We start from the raw sequence: 20,197 nt of genomic DNA on the forward strand, positions 1-20,197 counted from the left end.
GCCATAAACACAACCCTTTCTTCTACTTAATTTACATTTCCTAATTTAGATTTTTTTATTTATTTCTTTCTTTTAGCAATTAAGTTTGTTTCTCTCTTAATTTTCTCACAACTAATATTTCTATTTTTTTAAAATCAACTATAGTATGTAACATTTATTTAAAAAAATTTCTTTTATAAAGTATTTTATTTTAACACAGAAAGTAGTATTACACTTTTTAACTTAGTATTACACAGATAATATATTTTTAATATTTTCTACTGAGGAAACAAAATTAATTTCAAAGAGATAAATAAATTTAAGATTTTTAACTTAAATAATGGTTAATTAGAAAGGTGTAGATTTCTACATCTAAGAATGAGAAGTAGTAGATTAATAATCTACAACCTCTTTTAATTATTAATAATTTACAAATCTATCATTCAATTTTACTTATTTAAGATAGTAGAGTGTTTTTTTTTTCAAAACTAAAAGGTATAGGTTTAAGTTTATTATATATATATATATATGGTTTGTTAATTTACAACCGTCTACTTTTTATAAGGTGTAAGTTAGCAACTATTTATTCTAGAAAAATACTCAAATGAATGAATGTTAATGTAATTTACACCTTTTATTTAGTTTCTTTTTAATTTATTTTTCTCCTTGAAAATAATATTTGTTTTTGTTTGCTCGTATTTAATATTTCCTTTTGTTAACTTTCTCATTAATTATTTATTGAAAAAAATCAGATTTTTTTTAAACTAAATTTCAGTATTTAACTAACAAACCTTGTGAAATTTTTTTTAAATCAATTAATAATACTATGGTAGATTTTGGATTGTATAAATAAAAATTATGATGATAAAGAACAAATAATATTAAACTATGTTATAAAAAAAAAAGGAAATTAAATTAAATAAATTATCACAAAAATGTAAACATTAATAGTACAAAGAATCTCGCTGAAATTTTACATTAATGTATTAAAAAAATATCAATTTGTATTAATAATAAAAAATATACAAAAAAAATGTTTTAGTAATTAATTAAAGTATTAGTTGAAATATTACTATAGAGGGATTTTGAAAAGTTATTAGAAGGTAGTTTTTTGAAATGTTACTAAAGAGGGATTGTTAGTAATAAGAGATGCTTTTTTGTTCAAATAAAAATGTGTAAATTGTTAATCTACATCTAATAATTAAAACGGGTAAATTAACAACTTATACTTCTTTTACAAATAAAAAATTACAAAATAGCTAGAGAACATAAAGTGGGAAAGGGCCGAACCAAGAATAACCCAAGCTTTGCTTTAGGCCTAAAATAAATATTGACAAAAAAAGTCTCAAGAAAAACAAATATTAGTGCTTTGTTTTTGTTTTTAACATTCAGGTTTTAAAGGAACAAGCTCCTAGCAATTAAGAATTTGATCGAAAGATAAGAAAATATAACAAACAATTATTTTGATTAGATTTTAAATTTGAGTTCTTACAAACAAATTCTTTTTAATTGAGATTCATTAATCACTTAAGTTTAAACATTTAGTTATGAATGATACATCTATATGTACACATATCATTCACCATGATTTTTCTTATAATAAATTTAATTTATTTATATTTTATATATTTTAAAGTATTTAAGATAAATTTTATTGAAAATTTAAAAATAAAATTTGAAATGTTTATTTTTGCATAGGTTATGATATTAATAATATTTATCTAAAATTTGTTCTTTTTTTTTTTTTGTAAATAATTGTTGAAAATATTAACCGAAATTATATCGTGGAATATATATTTGCCTATATTCACTTAAATGCTAGTAAATATCTGTGTATGCCTAATCATAGTTATAAGTAGTAATATTTAGTCAAATAATTGGTTGTGGAATTGTTTATAAATGTGTTTTTAACATAGTATGTTTTTAAAATTAAGTTTTAAATAAAAATATAACTCTATTTTATTTCAAAAAAATATAATGATTAATTCTGAGCATCATATTAGATAATCAGATATCTGAATATGTGTGTATTATAAGAACTTCACACATAATATATGTGGTTTGTTGGACCACTATAAATTATAAGACATAACAAAAAAAGACTTCATTAACAAACAACAATAAAATCTTATTCCCATAAATGGAATGCAATACATTACAGCTGAATCGGACTAAATATGCTTCAATGTTTGCTAACTTTATTCCAACAGCAACAAGAAAATGACTTAACCAAAGTTTTAAGCATCCTTGAACATATGTTTATAAGAATATTTAATGTCCAAGAGACCGAATCTCATCTTGACGCCAAAGATTCTCAAAATGCACATAGGGTTGGCTTCTTGAAATGTTGATCTCATTCTTGCACTTAAGGCACCTATTTCTTTGACAAAATATAAGTTTTTGTAGACATGAGAGATTCAAACGATCTCGCACATCATGGATAATGTACGATTCAACTTTACCATTTACTCTATCCCAAATTAGACTATGACAAATATTTACCTCCTCCAACTTTTCCAAGCTATTGAGTACTTTCAACAATGCTCTTAGATTCACCATTACATTTCGAAGACTCAAGGCCCTCAAATTTGGAGTGTATTTAACCAAGAATTCTCCTTGACATATTTCAAAGTTGCAAGCAAATTTTAATTCAATGATATTTTGGGAGTACTTATGAATGGCAGAGAAAATTGTTCTTGACTTGACGATATTGGTAATAGTGATTGATTGAAGATTTTTCCATGACTTCATTGCAGTTTTTACTCCAACACTAGATAGTTTGCCCGAAAAAGGTAGTACTAATCGTTTCAGATTTGGAGTCCTACAAAATAAAGAAGAAATATATTAAAATACAATTAAATAGACAAGGAGGGATAAAACAAGTTGGGAAAACATATTGGTCGGACAATTAAGCAATTGTAGGATCTTTTTCTCTATAAACATATTTTTAAGTTTGATCTCATTCAATGTGGGACTTATAATACACCCCACTCATGCTCAAGACTGAACATCTTGAGCATGACACAAGTGACCTAATAGCAACAGCCTGATAATATCTAATTCAACCGACCATGAACGAACAATGATACAATATTAAAATTTGGGTTGATACTAATCAACTTTTACAAAATCGACTTGTGGGCGAAGCACCATCGACCACTTTGTTTCTTTCAATAATTGAAATATTTTCATTCAGAAAAGGTTCAAATTAAAGGATTGCGCAACTCCCACCAAATTATGTGGTTGAAAGTTGGACAAAAATTAATACAACAAATTACCCCGTTAAAATATATTTTAATACAACATAAAACATACATCAATACACCTAGTGCCACCAATATAATATGCAACACTTTTGAACATAATACACAACATGCCTACACCTACATTAACATTGTCCACCACTTATAAAAACATTTTCAAATGTTATCTCATTCAATGTGAGACTTTTAAAATATTCATACCACGACTAAAATTTCTAACTATAAAAAGTAAATAATTTTAGTGACTCACTTTTTCCTATCATGAATACTAATTAAATTCAATAGATGAACAAAGAACTAAATGTAGATAAAATATAGTTTGTCTACATATGTGAGTTAAAAATGTTACCTTTCAGCAACGAAGACTAAATGTAGATCCGTCAAGTATATAAAGTAATTGAATACTATGCAAGTTGTATTATAATTGCTCAAACTTAGAGCATACTTCAATAATGTTGTTAATTTGTTGCTAGAATTGGTATCTGACCAAGCCTCTGGCACCGATGGTATATTAAAAGCATTGGAGCTTACTCGAGAAAGATCAAGCTTAGCCCAAAGGAGAGGGTCACGACTAATATGGTTCCATGACTTGGAAACCATCGACACAATTGAAAGTTCCACAACATTAAGATTCATAAATATTCTAAGAAGAATATCATAGTACAAATGTTCGATGGATAATCCACTAGCTGAGCCTGAGTTTCTTTTCGTCATTGTTCGGTCTTACCTGCATTAATTATATTAATAAGTCATTAAATATTTCATATGTGATCATAATATATAAAATAAAATAAAAAAGTTAATCAATTGATATGTTTATATTTAGAATGTAAGGAAAACATGTGCAATCTAAGGAGACAGTACATGACAAGATATTTAAGTGCAAAAACAATAGAGATACATTTGAACAATGTTTTTTAAGAAGCCAAAGTAGAAATACATTTAAACAACTTACTCTTCAAAATATACGATAGATGTCATAAATTCTTTTTAACAACAGTATCTATGCGTTTTTTAACTAGATTATCTTTATGAACCTCTATTGACCTAAATGTAGTTCAATTAATGATTATAATATGATTATCTTTATTAATTATTTACATAGAAGAAATGATATTCAGGATATGTATTTTTATAAGTGAAAAAATTGTACGAAGTAAAAATAAAAAATATTTTATATGTTTATTACCCCTAAAAATAAAGGAATGTTTCCATTTGGTCCTTTAAATTTAAAAATAGTTTTTAGTTCCTAACCCTCTAATATTTTTATGATTTCTTATAAGTCCAACTCTATTATATAAAGTGCCTAAATTTTTTTATAGAAAAAAGGTGCCTAATATTTGACATAATGACATCTCATTACTTTTTAATTCAACCTTACAAAGTGACATTTGACGTGGAACTAGTGACAGGAGTTGAGAGGAACATCACGAGCAACAACAAGTTAATGATCCATGACCATAAGAAACCAAAACCACATAATTGCCACCTAAAACATTAAACTATTGTCTATATGAGTTAATTCTCTTATATATCTAACATTTATCTTACCCATAATCAATGTGAGTCTAATCACTCACAATTGAACTCAATAATCAACTCCTCTCAAGTGAGTCTCCCACATCATATATGTACACACTGCTCTACAACCAACCAAACACGTCTTATCAAACACGTCTTATGACTACACAACCATTGAATCTTTTGATACAAGAATCCAATACACTAGGATCTACTCTCGTTCTCCCAAGAAGCCGAATCATACTCTAATATCACTTGTTCACAAAATAAGAAAATAACACGTGTTCCGGTACAACAAAAAACCTCACAGATTACGAAATCAAGACTACTATAAACAATATCCACACTCCTCTACTCACTTAGACACCTTTTACTAAGAACAATATAGTTTGGGCTTACACACAAGATTCCAAGTAGACAATACCTCAAAAATGTGGCTTAAGGTCAAAAGAACGTGAAAGCTCCAAACAAAAGAAAAAAACACGTTCATTTTCTAATGAAAATCGGACTAAAACACTATATGAAACTTTTTACATCATATAGACTTATCTCAAACACATCACGATGCTCAATACACTGACACTCACCAAAGAAAATATTTGAACTACATCTTACAACACTATAAGAAAAGTTTATAAGAGAAAATAAGAAATTCAGATACAAACTTAAACTATTTTCGACTAGTACATCATTTAACGAAGAATTAAAGCCAAAATATATAACATTGACCTCCTTTTTCCTTTGTCATATTGAGCAATATGAGATTTGTTTCAAGATATATAATTTAAACCAACTTCAACATCCAAATCACCATGCCCATAACTAATTGTTTCGTCATCTAATACATAATCAACTCAGGGTTGCCCTTTCATTAACCCTACTCTACGTCTTCTCTCATTTTTCGCATCAAACCATCTCGAGACCCCATTCCTTTTTCCCTCTTCATTTTTTCACATCCTACCCTTTACAGAAATGGAGAGCATCTCATCTCCTTTCACCCTCCTCTAATTAACCCTCTCCTATTTCTTGTATGTGTTCTCCCTATTTATCTAAAACATGAATTTAATTGATCGAGTAATATATGTAGTCTGAATTAATCATTTTGAGTAGGATATAATTATTGGGTGGGTTGGTTCTCTAGATCTAGCCTGTAACAATAAAGGTCTAATTTTTATTTGTTGAACCCTCATGATATCCACAAATTCACAGAGTGACATAATCGCAATCAATTGATCTAAAGAAAACGACTTATATTTCAATTTTAATAGTGGGTCCAATACAAAGAGTTACAATATAGATTGTCAGATCTAAATTAAACGATCCAGATCTCTAATTATGTAATTGTGTAACTATGGGTAAAAACCAACTTATTATAAGGGACACCTACACATGCTCTTCACGGCGTGACACAATTGCAATCAATTGATCTAAACCAAACAACTTATATTTCAGTTTTAGTAGCGGGTCCAAAACACAGAATTACAATATAGATTGTCAGATTTAAATCAAACAATCTGAATTTCTAATTATGTGATTGCGTAACTACAAATAAAATCCAACTTATTGTAAGGTGTACCTGCACACGAAGTTCTTACAACAGAGCATCTAAACCTTTTGCAAATAATTCATCAAACAATCAAACTTCAACAAGCTAGTAAAATAAAATCAATATAATATTTTATAGATAAAATTGAAGTTGTGGCCTGACGAAAATACACGTTCAAACGAAATAAGCATACCTCTTCTTCTTAGCTCTTATTGAAGGTTGGGTGCACTTACCTTGAAATGACCAAGACTGGTTTTTTATATGCAATAAATAATCCAAAAAATATTAAATTTATTTTCTATCCTAAATTATTAAAATATTATATTGCTTGGATTTGGTACATAAAGTGTTTTATTCAGTAATAATATTTAGTTTTTAGTCTTCCTTAATTCATACTTCAATTGATAAGTGTTGAAATTATTAGATTAGACTTCGAACTCAAAATCTTATAGTTGTAAATGTGAACTTCTAATGATATTTACTATTCCACTATATACCAAAAAAAAAAAAAATTGTTTTTAATGATCATTCAAACCATTTTGGTCTTTTCCATAAAAAGATGGTAATTAAGAAATAAATTTAGCTGGTATTTATAGAAGTTAAAATATAAAATAATTTATATTTAATTGTATTTTTAGTCTTTGTATATGATTTACCAATATATTTGTATATATATATTTCAGCAGTAGTTTTATATTTGACAAAATGCCAGTAGTTGAAATGCAGTTAATACCTCTTGTAAAGAATTGCAGCTAGCACCCCTACAAGCATCTATTGAATTACGATATATGGCTTCAGTAACGTTTCTCTATTTCTTCAACTCACTACACCTCTTTGTTAGTCAAATATATATTACTATTTTTTTTTAAAAGAATATTACTATGTTTTTTTAAGATAATATTTGTTACTAATCAATAAATTCCAACGGTTCTCTTCCTCAAATTACTACCTTTTTTTGCAAGGGATGCAAATAATATTCAAACAGAGAAATAATATTAATTACCTTTTAAAGAAATATCATATTATAATTTTTATTTATTGTTATTATTAATATTATTAATATTTGACTCAAATTTTTATATATTGTTAAATAAACAAAAAATCAGTCATTAAGTCCTATCTCAACTGAAAAATGCTAAAATTATTAAGTTAGACGTCTTATCCTAGATTCAAATTTGAGATTTTATAGTTAATTATAATAGAATTTATCATCTTTTTTAAAATAAAAATAAATAAATAAAACTCAAGACCTCGTAATTATGTAAGTTAGTAAAATTTATTATATTTTTTAAAATAAAAAATAAATAAATAGAAATGGATGCGGCTAAATTCAAGTAAAAATCCCTTATAGTAATATTTCGAACAGTACATTAATTAATTAGTTATTCAAACATATTTTGTGTGTTTTATTATTATTAACACAAATTGATACTTTTTTATACATTATTTGAAAATTTCAGGTGATATTCTATGTGGTATTAACGTTTATATAATTTGTGACACGTTATTGAACTTTATTTCCTTTATGTTTGATAACACAATTAAATATTATTTATTTTTTATCATCATAATTTTTATTTCTACAATCCAAAATTAATCATTATACTTTTATTTTTATTAATAAATAATCAATCAAAAAGTTAACAAAAGGAAATATTAAATCTGAGGGCAAAAAACAAACATTAATTTTAAGGAGAAATAATTAACTAAAAAAATTAAATAAAAAATGTAAATTACATCAATACCCATCCATTTAAGTTGTTTCCTAAGTTACATCTTCTAGAAAGTCGATGAGTGTAAATTAGTAAACCTATATATATATATATATATATATTTTGAATAAATAATATATCTTTTTATATTCACTTAAATAGTTGTAAATATATTGTGTGTGCAAACACATATTTATAACTAGCAATATTAAATAAAATAAAATAAAATAATTGGACATAAAATTTATTGAATTGTTTATAAGTGTATTTTTAATTTAGTATATTTTTATAATTAAATTTTCTTTTTATATAATGTGTTAAATTTCATATTTTTTTATTTGAATTATGGTTAAATTTTAAATTTCTTACGACCAATTTGATTAAAAATAAGAGAAATATATAATTATTTTTTATGTTGATGCATGAGGTCCCTCCAGAGAGACCGTGGAGATGAGGACAGGGACAAAAACCTCCCCTAGTCGAAGAAGGAAAAAGACATTTTTAGTGGTAGAGATAGAGAGTGAAACAGGACTCCTTGTTCCTGCCCCACACTTTTGACATCGCTACCGAGAGCAATGCCCTCTTACTCCCACCCCACTTGACATCGTTACCAAGAGCAATGCCACCCGAGTTCACTTGAAGTCTAGGTGTTATACATCGATTGCCACATAAGCAACAAAAATAACCTAAACCTAACATTATCACACAAAGTACTATTTATATAAATATCTTCGTTTAGATTTAAGTCAACACTCAATCTTGTGTGCTAATACATACGACAATGGACTTCACCACAATATAATACAAATGCATGAATCAATTATTCCCTAATCATCTCATGAGATTTAACATTCTCGAATGTCACTACGATCTTATTGTTTACTTTTACAAATTATTTTCAAAACATATCTTTCTCAAGTCGTGACTGCATTGATCGTCGATCAAATATAAACTCAAGAGAGTTGTCATATTCTCAATTCATGATTAAATATCTATTATCTCACTGATACTCAAACAACTGATATCTCACCCATGATATAAACACATATCCACATATATTAATTCAATAAAACACAACATAACCATAGTTATAATCTCGGCTACATCTTCTACAATTTTTTGTATTTCACCACAAGTTAAAGTTCCACGACATAACCACAATTGAAATTTTAAATCTTAGGGTTTGCTTAGGTTGATTGTGAGTTTTTGATTTTTAGTTTTTAAAATTAGTTTGAAAATCAAAATTTGTTCGGGTAAAACGTCTTAAAGTTGTTGTCTTTTAAATTTGATTAACTGTTTTTAAAATAAATTTTTAGCCACCAAAGATATTATTGGATTGAATTGCGGATTATGTCGCTCTCTTTAAAATGTTTCACGATAATTCCTAAATTGTGCAAGACAAACTATCAACCACGAAGTCTTCAAGATAAAATAGCTTAGACAAACTATATTGGAGTTTTATTACACCATAGAAAACCGTTCTAGAATTACACCCTCAATATGGTTGTTAATGCCACTCTCAATATGACGATTAAAGTCACCTTTAATATGGTACTTTGACCACTAATAAATCGAAATGACTAAGACACAAAAATCATTCTATAAGGACGGTGGTATTAGAACCACTCAAAAATCGAATGAACTACGACACAAAAACCGCTCTAAAAATACAATGATATTATGACCACTAAAAAACGAAAGGACTATGACACAAACCGCTCAAAAATCAAAGGGACAAAAAAAAGGGAGGATTGGCTCGAAAGTGCATTGAGTAGAAGATGGAGAAGAGAAAAAGATGATAATTACATCCAACTTTGGTGATCTTTTCACAAGAGTTTAATTTTCTTTATATAGTGATGGAAGCATACGTGGGACTTTAGTATTTATAGAGTTGAAAACTACTCAATATATGAGAGTTTTCCAATGTGAGACTTTAATAAATTTTAAATTCACACACTAACATACTTCATGTTCCAACAATCCTCCACTTGAATTTAAAAAATATTTTTGAAGTACCTTCAAACACTTCTATAAGGTTGTGCATAAGTAGAGGTCTCTTTCGACTTGAACCTTTGCATAGTAAGTAAGTTTCATATTCACAATATTTACAACATGAATGTTTGAACCAAATATGAGTAAGTCGTCTACATAGAGACATATGATAGTGCAAATGTCATTTTTAGATTTCTAATAAACACATTTGTCACTTTCATTCACTTTAAACTCATTCAATATAATCAAGTTATCAAACTTTTCATTTTATTTCTTATGAGTTTGTTTAAGACCATATGGCGATTTATCTAACTTAAAGACTTTGTTTTCTTGTCCATGAATCACAAAACATTCAAGTTGTTCCATATAGATTTCTTCTTTCAAGTCACCATTTAAATAAGCAGTCTTGACATTCATTTGGTGTACCACCAAGTTATGAATTTCAGCAAGGGAAATGAGTATCGTAATGGATGTAATTTAGTGACCGATGAAAAAGTATCGAAGAAATCTATATTTTCTATTTTCCTAAAACCTTTAAATACAAGACCGGCCTTGTATTTATCAGTAATTCCATTGGGTTTTAGTTTCTTTTTCAATATCAATTTACTACCTATCGGTTTGCAACCAGGAGACGAGTCTATTAAGTTGTCTGGTCTTTTTAGACTTTAGAGAATTCATCTCACCGTCTATAGCTTCTTGCCATAAATCTACATCCAAAGATGACATAGTTTCTTGAAGACTTGCAAGATCCTTTTCTTAGGTATAGCCTGTATAATCGGGTTCATAATCTTTAGCAATTTTGATTTTCTTACTTATTCGAGGTTCTGTTTTGCCTTGTTTGTTACTTTTAGTGCTCCTCATCACAAGAACGTTACTTGGTTCGCTACCCCCACTATTTCTCGACTTGGAAGATAATATTTAGAGATGATATCATGAGTTACTTTTTGAAATTCATGGGATTGAGCCTCCACGAATATGTCATCGGTCGCCTCATACTTGAGATAGTGGCTCACAACATACTTTTTAGCCCCAACTTTCTCGATATCATATTTCTTACTTCAACAAATATTTAGCTCCAACTTCCTCGATATCATATTTCTTCAACAAATGTGTGACTTCAACAAATTTTAAATTTACACACTAACATACTATATGTTCCAACAACCACTATTACTAAAATTCTTATAATTAAATAAAGTATAATGTTACAATATTTGAATTATTTTAAAATAATTAAAAAAAATATTTTTTTTATTTTTTATTTTTACGTCTCAATATTTTTTTTATATTTGGTAAATTCATAATAACATAAGAAAAAAAATATTCCATTTAAATAAAATTAAAATTAAAATTCAACTAAAAATTTAAATTTTAAAATTTAAATTAAAAGCTCAAAATTTAAATTTTAAAACTAAAACTGATTTTAATTTTTAAAAATTTGACAACTAAAAACCTCCCCAGCTTTAGTTTAAGTCCTTGTTCTTGAGAAATGAATAGTGATCCGACATAGCAAGCACGGACCCTGCGAACCAAACCATTATAGTTCCGACAAAAACGAACATAGATAAAGTTTCTGTCCTTACAATTTTAGACTGTCTTTGTAATCTAATGGACTTCTTGCATATAGCAGTTAACAAAAATGGATTTTTTGTTTTGTTTATATATATAAACCACGTGAATCCGTGATATGCAAAACACGTTGCTTATACCATAGTTTCTGTTTTAGAGTAGACGCGTAATTACGTTTAATTTATACATGTTTTTCCAAAATTTGTACAAGATTAATACGTTGTTTTGAAGGGTGTAAAAACTAAACCAAACCACTCGATGGATCCAAAGTTTCAATCAAAACCAATTATATTGGTTTGATTCTTTTTCATGATTCAATCTAAATCAAAATATTAGTTCTGTTATTAAATATGGTTCATTCAAAATTAATCACTTAAATACTCAAATCAAATTATTATTTAAACTCTAAATTTTCTAAATCTATAAAGAACAAAATAATATCCAAATTTAAATTTTAGTTTTATGATATTTAAAATCCGTTAAATATCTATTAAGTGAATATTTATAGGGATATAGATACAATACAAATATTATCTTTATATATCCAATAGATACGGTAGCATATGAATATTATTTGTATATGTGGATATCCATTATCATCCCTAATTGAGAATATACTTAACACATGATCAATTATGTATGGATGAATTTAACTACTTGAAATGTGGTTGAACTCAATATTTCTAAATAGCTTAATTTTTAGATTTTATTTCCTTTATTGCTAAAATAATTTACATTATATGTAAATATCAATTTTGCTTTATTTTTTTTTTGTTGGTTAAAGAGTGCAAAATTAGTGCATTCACAGTGAAAAATAACTTTATAATGTCATCTAATCTTCAAAATTCAATTTTCACATCATATTATACAGTTTTTTAATCGACAACAATTATCTAATTATTTAATATCGGTGCGAGTAATAAATGAATGAAAATATAAAATAACTTTACATTGTCAACTCATTACTTTTATTCTTTTGATTAAATAGTATTTGTGAATTTTAATATAATTGTGAATGTTTTGCTTATCGGTTAAGTTTAATATATTAGTTTAATTTATTTTTATATATTTAGTCACTCCATAAAATATGTCATAGCTTCACCATGCATGAAGAATTTTTTTATATACTACATGTGGGTTTTAAAATAAAAACAAAATAACCATTTGTGTACATATTTTCCTTTTTTTAATCCTTCTTTGAAGAGAGAGATTGAAAAGAGAATGGGACCAAACCATACATAGATCCGCATCTTCACCATTGCTATGATCTTCTTCTATTTCAGGTACTTGCAATGTCTTCGTTTTTTAGATTTAATTCTTCCCTTTTTTTTCTTTCTTTCTTTTTAAAATACACTTTTAATCCCTCTATTTTATTAAATATGTAATTTTGGTTCTTCAATTTTTTTTTTGTAATTTTGGTTCTTCAATTTTAAAATAATTAACATTTGGTCCTCTTCTCAATTTGAATATCAATTTAGTAATGTGACGAGACTGATTTTAAAGTTATCAAATTTTAACATAGAGAGACATATTTTGTGAATTAATAAAAATAAAGAGATTGAAATTGCAATTAAGCTAAATTTTAAAAGTCACAAAAAAAAGTAATTTAAAAAAAATAAATCTTTGTTCAATTTTCAAAAAAAATTAAAACAAAAAAAGTAATTTTAAAAACTAATTATGTTTTTTATTTTCAGAAATTTTTAAAGTAAAAAAATTATTATTATGATTTTAATTATTAAAGTGATATTATTTAATTTAACTTTCACATTACCATCATTTTTCACATGATCATATACATACATATCACTAAAATATTGACATATCATCTATTAAACGTCAAATCGAAAAAGATAATAAAATATTAATATTTTTAAAAATGAAATGACTAAAATTAAAGAAAAAAATTAAATAAAAAAAAACTAAAATTACAAATTCAATAAAATAGATAATCTAAAAGTGTATTTTAAACTTTATTTTTTATTTTTTTATGAAAGAAATATAGAATGAAGGGATAATTCCCCAATCCAATATTAGATTCTTCGTTTAATTCTCATTTGTCAGTTTCATTTGCATTTTAGACTTTGATTCTACACTTTTTTTTGGGCCTTCGACTATAACTTGTTCCGCCAGTGTTTAATTACGAACATTATTTGCATTTGTTGTTTGCTTAAATAAATCTTATATAACATTGAATTACATCAATTTTTTATTATTCAATATGATTTTCATTTTCAATTTATCCACTTTTCTGTATATAAATTATATATAAGAAAGTAATACATATCTAAGCCTAGTTCCCCTTCCCACATTTGCCACAGCCACACCGAAACGTATTACATTTGACAATCATTAACACTATCAACCGCAAACACCACTAACACTTAGCATTGAGCACACTACCTCCAAAGTAAAATTGAAGATTTTGTAGGGGCAAAAAAGTCCATACACTGTCCTATAAAAATACACCAGCCCCTATATATCCATTCTCCCCCACCCCTTTCATTTTCCAACCATACCAAAACATTTAGAATAAAAATTAAATAAATAAAAATACACACACTACAAATTTCCCTCCCCATAATTATGGTGAATGGAGAAGATTTATACAACGTGATGTGTGCAATGATACCTCTATATTTTGCAATGCTAATAGCATATGGTTCAGTGAAATGGTGCAAAATGTTCACCCCTGAACAATGTTCAGGCATAAACCGATTTGTGGCAGTGTTTGCTGTTCCAGTTCTATCTTTTCATTTTATTTCACTCAACAATCCTTATCAAATGGACACTATGTTCATTGTAGCTGACACAATTTCAAAGCTACTTGTTTTATTATTTCTTTCTATTTGGGCCATTTTCTTTACTAAAGGCTCATTGGATTGGCTCATTACTCTTTTTTCACTTGCCACTTTGCCTAATACCCTTGTTATGGGTATTCCTCTCCTTCAAGCTATGTATGGTGATTTTACACAAACTCTCATGGTGCAACTTGTCGTCCTACAATGCATCATTTGGTATGTAATATTACAAATCATTCATTTCTTTAATTTTGTTTACAAAATTTTTTATCCAATAATATATGTTTTTACAAAATTATGTAGAGTAAAAAATATTAATATAAAATAAACTTTTTTTTTACCGTTAATTTCTTAATAACAAAAAAATGACCAAATTAGTTGGTTATATAAACAAAATAGTTTAATTTAATTTTGGGGAAAATAGTTGGTTGTAATTAAAATGATTTAATAATTGTGAGTTTCAGGTATACTCTGCTACTATTCCTACTGGAATACAGAGCAGCAAAACTTCTAATAAAAACCGAGTTCCCGGGAGCCACCGCGTTATCCATAACTAAATTCGAACTCGACGGCGATGTTATTTCTCTTCACGGCCACGAACCACTCCAAACCCAATCACTAACCGACCAAAACGGCCACATTAAAGTCCGAATTCGTCGCTCAATTTCCTCAGCACCACCGGAATCAACTTCCTCAATCGGTAACGGCATCACTCCATTTCGTCTCTCCAATCTCTCCAATGCCGACATCTTCTCCATCAACACGCCGATTCAGTTTCTCGATAATGCGAGTCCTCGTCTCTCCGGTTACGCTTCGACGGATGCTTATTCGCTGCAGATGACTCCGAGGAGGTCGAATGTTAATGAAGGGGAGATTTGTACGCCGGTGTGGGGGAGGTCGCCGGTGGATGGAGGGAGGAGGAATTCGCCGGGGATGAATGGAGGGAGGGTGATTTGGGATTCGCCGGAGAAATGGAGGGGAGAAGAGAGACAAGGATGCAAGGATATTAGTATGTCAGGTATGTGTTTGTTGTTATGTTTGTTAGAAATAGTGAAATGGATTATTTAAAAAATGTAGTATAAGATTACAAGTAATTTAAACATTAGAACTATTTATGATGAGATTGATGGAGTAATTGAATGGGTACTGTAGTAATAGTATGTTGGCAATAGTACTGGTATATCAGAAAAGAAATACGTCAAACGCAGGTATATGTTGTTGTATAGTGCATACCCATGCTACCTTTCAGGTATTTGCTGTACGTTTTGTCCCCGACCATGGTCAGTGTCTTTGTCGTATTGAAGAGCATTCATTGCTACTGTCATAATTTATTCACCATCATTTATTTCTTACATGATTCACAGAGCTCTTTTATACATTTAACTCAACAATTACACAAATATTGTTAGAGTGAAATGCATTTTAGATTGATTAATGCCCTTTAATTCATATGAACTCGCATAATAATTATAATTTCAGTAACTCTTGATAAATTGTCATTTCTTTTGTATATATATATGTTTCATCATAACATGATTACACGTGAGAAATGAATGTATACGTAAACATTGCAAAAGGATCTAATAAATAGCTAGCTTAAGAATTTCTTTCAAAAAAGATGGTTTTATAATTGATTTTGGATTCTGTGGAGACTACAGAACACTAGACAGGTTGGTCCCTCCCACCCCCACGCCATCTTTTTAAAGTATAATAAAAAGTTAAAAACATTCACCTACTTAGTAAGAAAAAATACTAGTGGTCAAAGCAATATAGAAATATTAACTTTTATTCATATTATATATTATATTATATTATATATTATGAAAAAAAAGGCTACTTTACTTAGTCTGAGGCTTAATTGATAGTAGCCATGATTTAGAAGAGAGCACGTGTGTAATGATGATCAATTTACTATATGATTCCAGATCATAACACCAAATTATAGTTACCAAAAACATAAATTTTCAATATTTGTTGCCTAAGTATCCTTTCATCATTAATTAACGATCAATTATGTAAGTGGCAGAGAAATGTGAGATTGATTTATTAGCATTATCATTTGTGTTTATTTGTTTTTTATTTTAACTCATTGATTGATAGCTTTTATAATGTTTTTGTCTATTATACGACAGATAAAGAAATCAGCTTCAGAGACAGTCTCAAAGTCTCAGTGCCAGGGGAAGGTGTGGACCCCAAAGATGAAATTGCCAGTGACCAGAAAATGCCATATGCCTTTGTAATGTTGAGGCTTATACTTATAGTAGTTGGAAGAAAACTTTCTAGAAACCCTAATACATATTCTAGTCTATTAGGACTTCTCTGGTCTCTAATCTCCTTCAAGTAAGTAATATTCTGAAACATTATCAAAATTTAACAAGTGTTACCAAATACAACTACTCTAAGACAAATTAACTATGTTTCAGTATTTTAAAAATCAAACTAGATTTAACTATGAACAGCCACGGTCTACAATTCAGTTATTTGAGCGGTTTGATTGTACGGTTTCATCTGGATACAAGTGTTTTAAAATAGTTGAACTATGACCCATGGTTTTTTTCAGTTCGATATTTGGATCTAGATTGGTTTTTAAAACATTATTGTTATTTACTGCAATTAGTGAGTCCAAACTATTGGATAAATGTAAGATGGTTTATATCTTAAGTACAGTAAATCGGATTTAAAAAATTTGAAATGTGAGCTATTGGTTGAAGATCAACCAATGGTTTTGATTGACTGCTTGTAGTAGTGACTAGTGACCATGTGATATTTTGATGACAGAGAATCCATTTCCTTAATTAGTCTTGTTCTGTCATATTCTAAATTTTATATTCATAGAAGACATTTTCATATTATCTAGGATAAGGCTCTATATTTGCAGTATGCACATTTTCATACATTTTATATGATGTGAATTTGCAGATGGAACATAGAAATGCCCAGTCTTATCAAATCATCAATCAAAATCATATCCGATGCAGGTCTTGGAATGGCAATGTTTAGTTTAGGTACATTTATTACAAATATATAAACACAATTATAATCATTTAATACCATGTACATCTATATATAAGACACCGACCCACTTGCACACATGATGTTTCTTTTCTTCGAATATGAATGAATATGAATGTAATACATTACAAATCCTCTAACCTTTTCACAATGTGGAGGAAGACATAACAAGAGAAAAAGAAAACACATGCATTGTCTTGTACTCAGGTGCTTGTAGCAACCCAAGAAAATAAATGTGATGTCCCACAATAGCACATGAATCATAATGACATTGTTAGCTTTAAAAATGGAAAAATGTGAAATGAAACTTATGAAAGTGATTTGTTATATATATTGTTAAGATGAGTACATAAATGAAACTATATCTATATAAACAATGAGAGATACTCATTTGAAAATTAAATATGCAGGGCTTTTCATGGCACTTCAGCCACGAATCGTTGCTTGTGGTACCAAAAGAGCAACCATGGGAATGGCCATTAGATTCCTATGTGGCCCTCTTGTAATGTCATTAACTTCCATTGCCATTGGATTGAGAGGAAAAAAGCTGCATACTGCCATTGTGCAGGTACTTATGTTGCATATTCGTGGAATGAATTTAAATCTCTATAGACACATGCAGCACATGGAAATTATGTCTGATAATATATCAGAACAATGTGTGTATGTTTCTTCTGTAATAAATGTTTATAGAGGGAATATTAAATATAGCTCAATTTATTGTATATATATTAGTACTTAATTAGCTTTGACTTCAATTCAATTGTTTTCGTAGGCTGCTCTTCCGCAAGGGATAGTGCCATTTGTATTTGCAAGGGAATATGGGCTCCATCCTGATATTTTGAGTACAGGGTAAGTTTCTAATATTTATTGTTTATTGACAATCTTTCAAAACAAAAACTCTTTTCAAATTAACTCTTGCAAAAAACTATTTATTGGACAATCTCATTTGCATTTGCTTCAATAATGTAAAATTAATTATGCATTTAAAGTTTTACTAACTAAATTACATATACTATGCGCCAAAAATAATACAAATAAAGAATGTTTTGTGACATATCTTATGATTAAGAGTTTGTTTGAATTATTTATTTGACCTAATCTATAGGTTTAAGTATTTGTAAGACTATTTGGAAGAGTTTATAGAATCAACTTATAAATATAGTACTAAAAAATATAGTGCACTATTTCATTTTACAAGATTCATTGGAGAATATACTGCTCAGAAGAAGAAATGATGGGAAGACAAAGGAAAGCGTGTAAACATCACACACATCTATTGAACTTTTAATCTACCCCACTTAATAAGTTGATTATTATGCAGCCCTAGCAAGGATACCGAATCTATCAAACAGATAATTGTCTATAACAACCAGGCATTAATAATTAATTTGGACATACATAATAATGCATATAATGGTGTTAGAAAATTGGCCATTTGCCTTTTCATGACGATCTTCTAGCAAAATCTTAACCCTCTTTTACCTTATTAGCATGTATCATTATTAGCATACAACAGTTTTTTATTTTAATTAAAAACATCTATAGAAGCCTTGCAAAGCTTGATTTGACCCTCCATTTGGAAGCTACGTTACCCAAAGGCTACTTTTTTTAGTGATTCATAAAGTTAAATCAAGTTAAGTTAATGTCAATTTTCATAAAGTTATTTATGATCAAAGATATCGATTGAGCATATTTAATTTTCATGTATGATATCCATAGATAGATTAAACAAATTGCTCTTCTTTTTCGTTTGCAGGGTAATCTTTGGCATGTTAGTTTCCTTGCCAATAACTCTCATTTACTACATATTTCTTGGCTTGTGAAGAGTGACAAAAATAAAAACTACAACTTGAAAGAAGAATCAATGGATTGAAAAAACTACTATCCAAATTCAAACTATGAAAGCATCAACTAGACCATGTTGCAACTAGGCAAAGTAGTGTATACATCATAATTAAAAGCCTCTATGTTCCCCCATAATTCTGTCATATCACCGATCATTATATAAGATGATTTTTTCATCTATTGTAAACATTACTCGCGGAGAATACTGACTTGTGTAAAGCCGAAAGGGTTATTGTAACATGCTGTAATACAAGTGTGTGACTAGATGACACGAAAAGTAGTAGTTGAGTTTTATTCTTCTTGACATTCCTTACACTTATTTTATTTATTTATTATTTACTACTACATATATTAGTGATAGCCGAAAGGGAAATAAATATTATCACGACCAATTATTAAGGTTGGAGATTTGCTTTCTTGTTGGAGGTTGAAGGAAAAGCTTGTGGGAACAAATATTGACCCTGTCACCTCAGATAAATAATTAAAAAGTGTAGGAAAGCAACATTTAACCAAATTTATGGCACGCTATGGTGAAGATATTTTTTGTGTTCAATATATTCATACGATTAGAATTTACTACTCAATTGATCATATTTGAAACGGAAGACTCATTATTACATAATTAAGACATCAAAACCATTACAGAGAGACAAATATAAATTTATTTGTAATTGTTGAATGAGCCTTAAAATATTCTTTACTTTAGATTATTCTCAATTTCATTGAGAAAAATCATAATCAAGGCATCTAAAAAAACATTTTAATTAACATAAAATTAATGATCATTTTATAATATATTTGATGGTATTTGAACTCTATCTCGAAATTACAAGGTTGAACACTTATCAATGAACTATAAAAAATAAGGTATATTTCAAACTAGTGTTTCAAACAAATTTATTATTATAGATTGACATGATATGAATATATTTATGAGGTGAGTAAAATTGATTATGA

The 20,197-nt window shown here is 28.2% G+C and overlaps 2 protein-coding genes across 3 annotated transcripts; one reads left to right on the forward strand and one right to left on the reverse strand.

Moving 5' to 3' along the window:
* Positions 1–2,250: 2,250 nt before the first annotated feature.
* LOC101490925 (F-box/LRR-repeat protein At3g48880-like) lies at positions 2,251–3,956 on the reverse strand. Its single transcript, XM_004498376.3, has 2 exons — positions 3,592–3,956; positions 2,251–2,800 (listed from the first exon to the last, which is right to left on the reverse strand). Exons 1-2 carry the CDS (start codon positions 3,954–3,956, stop codon positions 2,251–2,253), a joined length of 915 nt encoding a protein of 304 aa, XP_004498433.1.
* A 10,112-nt stretch (positions 3,957–14,068) lies between these two features.
* On the forward strand, positions 14,069–19,555 carry LOC101498940 (auxin efflux carrier component 6). 2 transcript variants are annotated; one of them, XM_004498323.4, is made up of 7 exons: positions 14,070–14,596; positions 14,845–15,398; positions 16,513–16,720; positions 17,300–17,385; positions 17,803–17,960; positions 18,168–18,244; positions 19,152–19,555. In XM_004498323.4, exons 1-7 carry the CDS (start codon positions 14,166–14,168, stop codon positions 19,216–19,218), a joined length of 1,581 nt encoding a protein of 526 aa, XP_004498380.1. In that variant the 5' UTR covers positions 14,070–14,165; the 3' UTR covers positions 19,219–19,555. The 2 variants fall into 2 exon arrangements, with proteins under 2 accessions (XP_073223143.1, XP_004498380.1); XM_073367042.1 differs by lacking the exon at positions 17,803–17,960 and having other exon boundaries at positions 14,069–14,596.
* The last annotated feature ends 642 nt before the right edge of the window (positions 19,556–20,197 follow it).

The sequence above is a fragment of the Cicer arietinum genome, chromosome 4 (assembly GCF_000331145.2).
Source record: "Cicer arietinum cultivar CDC Frontier isolate Library 1 chromosome 4, Cicar.CDCFrontier_v2.0, whole genome shotgun sequence".
NCBI classification, from domain to species: Eukaryota; Viridiplantae; Streptophyta; class Magnoliopsida; order Fabales; family Fabaceae; genus Cicer; species Cicer arietinum.

Excerpts from the sequence above, each read along its gene's own strand:
- LOC101498940 (XM_004498323.4), top strand. The coding sequence starts at position 14,166 with ATGGTGAATGGAGAAGATTTATACAACGTGATGTGTGCAATGATACCT. Across the intron at positions 17,386-17,802 it reads AATGGCAATGTTTAGTTTAG|GGCTTTTCATGGCACTTCAG; the intron begins GTACATTTATTA and ends TTAAATATGCAG. Across the intron at positions 17,961-18,167 it reads TGCATACTGCCATTGTGCAG|GCTGCTCTTCCGCAAGGGAT; the intron begins GTACTTATGTTG and ends TTGTTTTCGTAG.
- LOC101490925 (XM_004498376.3), bottom strand. The coding sequence starts at position 3,956 with ATGACGAAAAGAAACTCAGGCTCAGCTAGTGGATTATCCATCGAACAT. Across the intron at positions 2,801-3,591 it reads TTAGTCTTCGTTGCTGAAAG|GACTCCAAATCTGAAACGAT; the intron begins GTAACATTTTTA and ends TTTATTTTGTAG.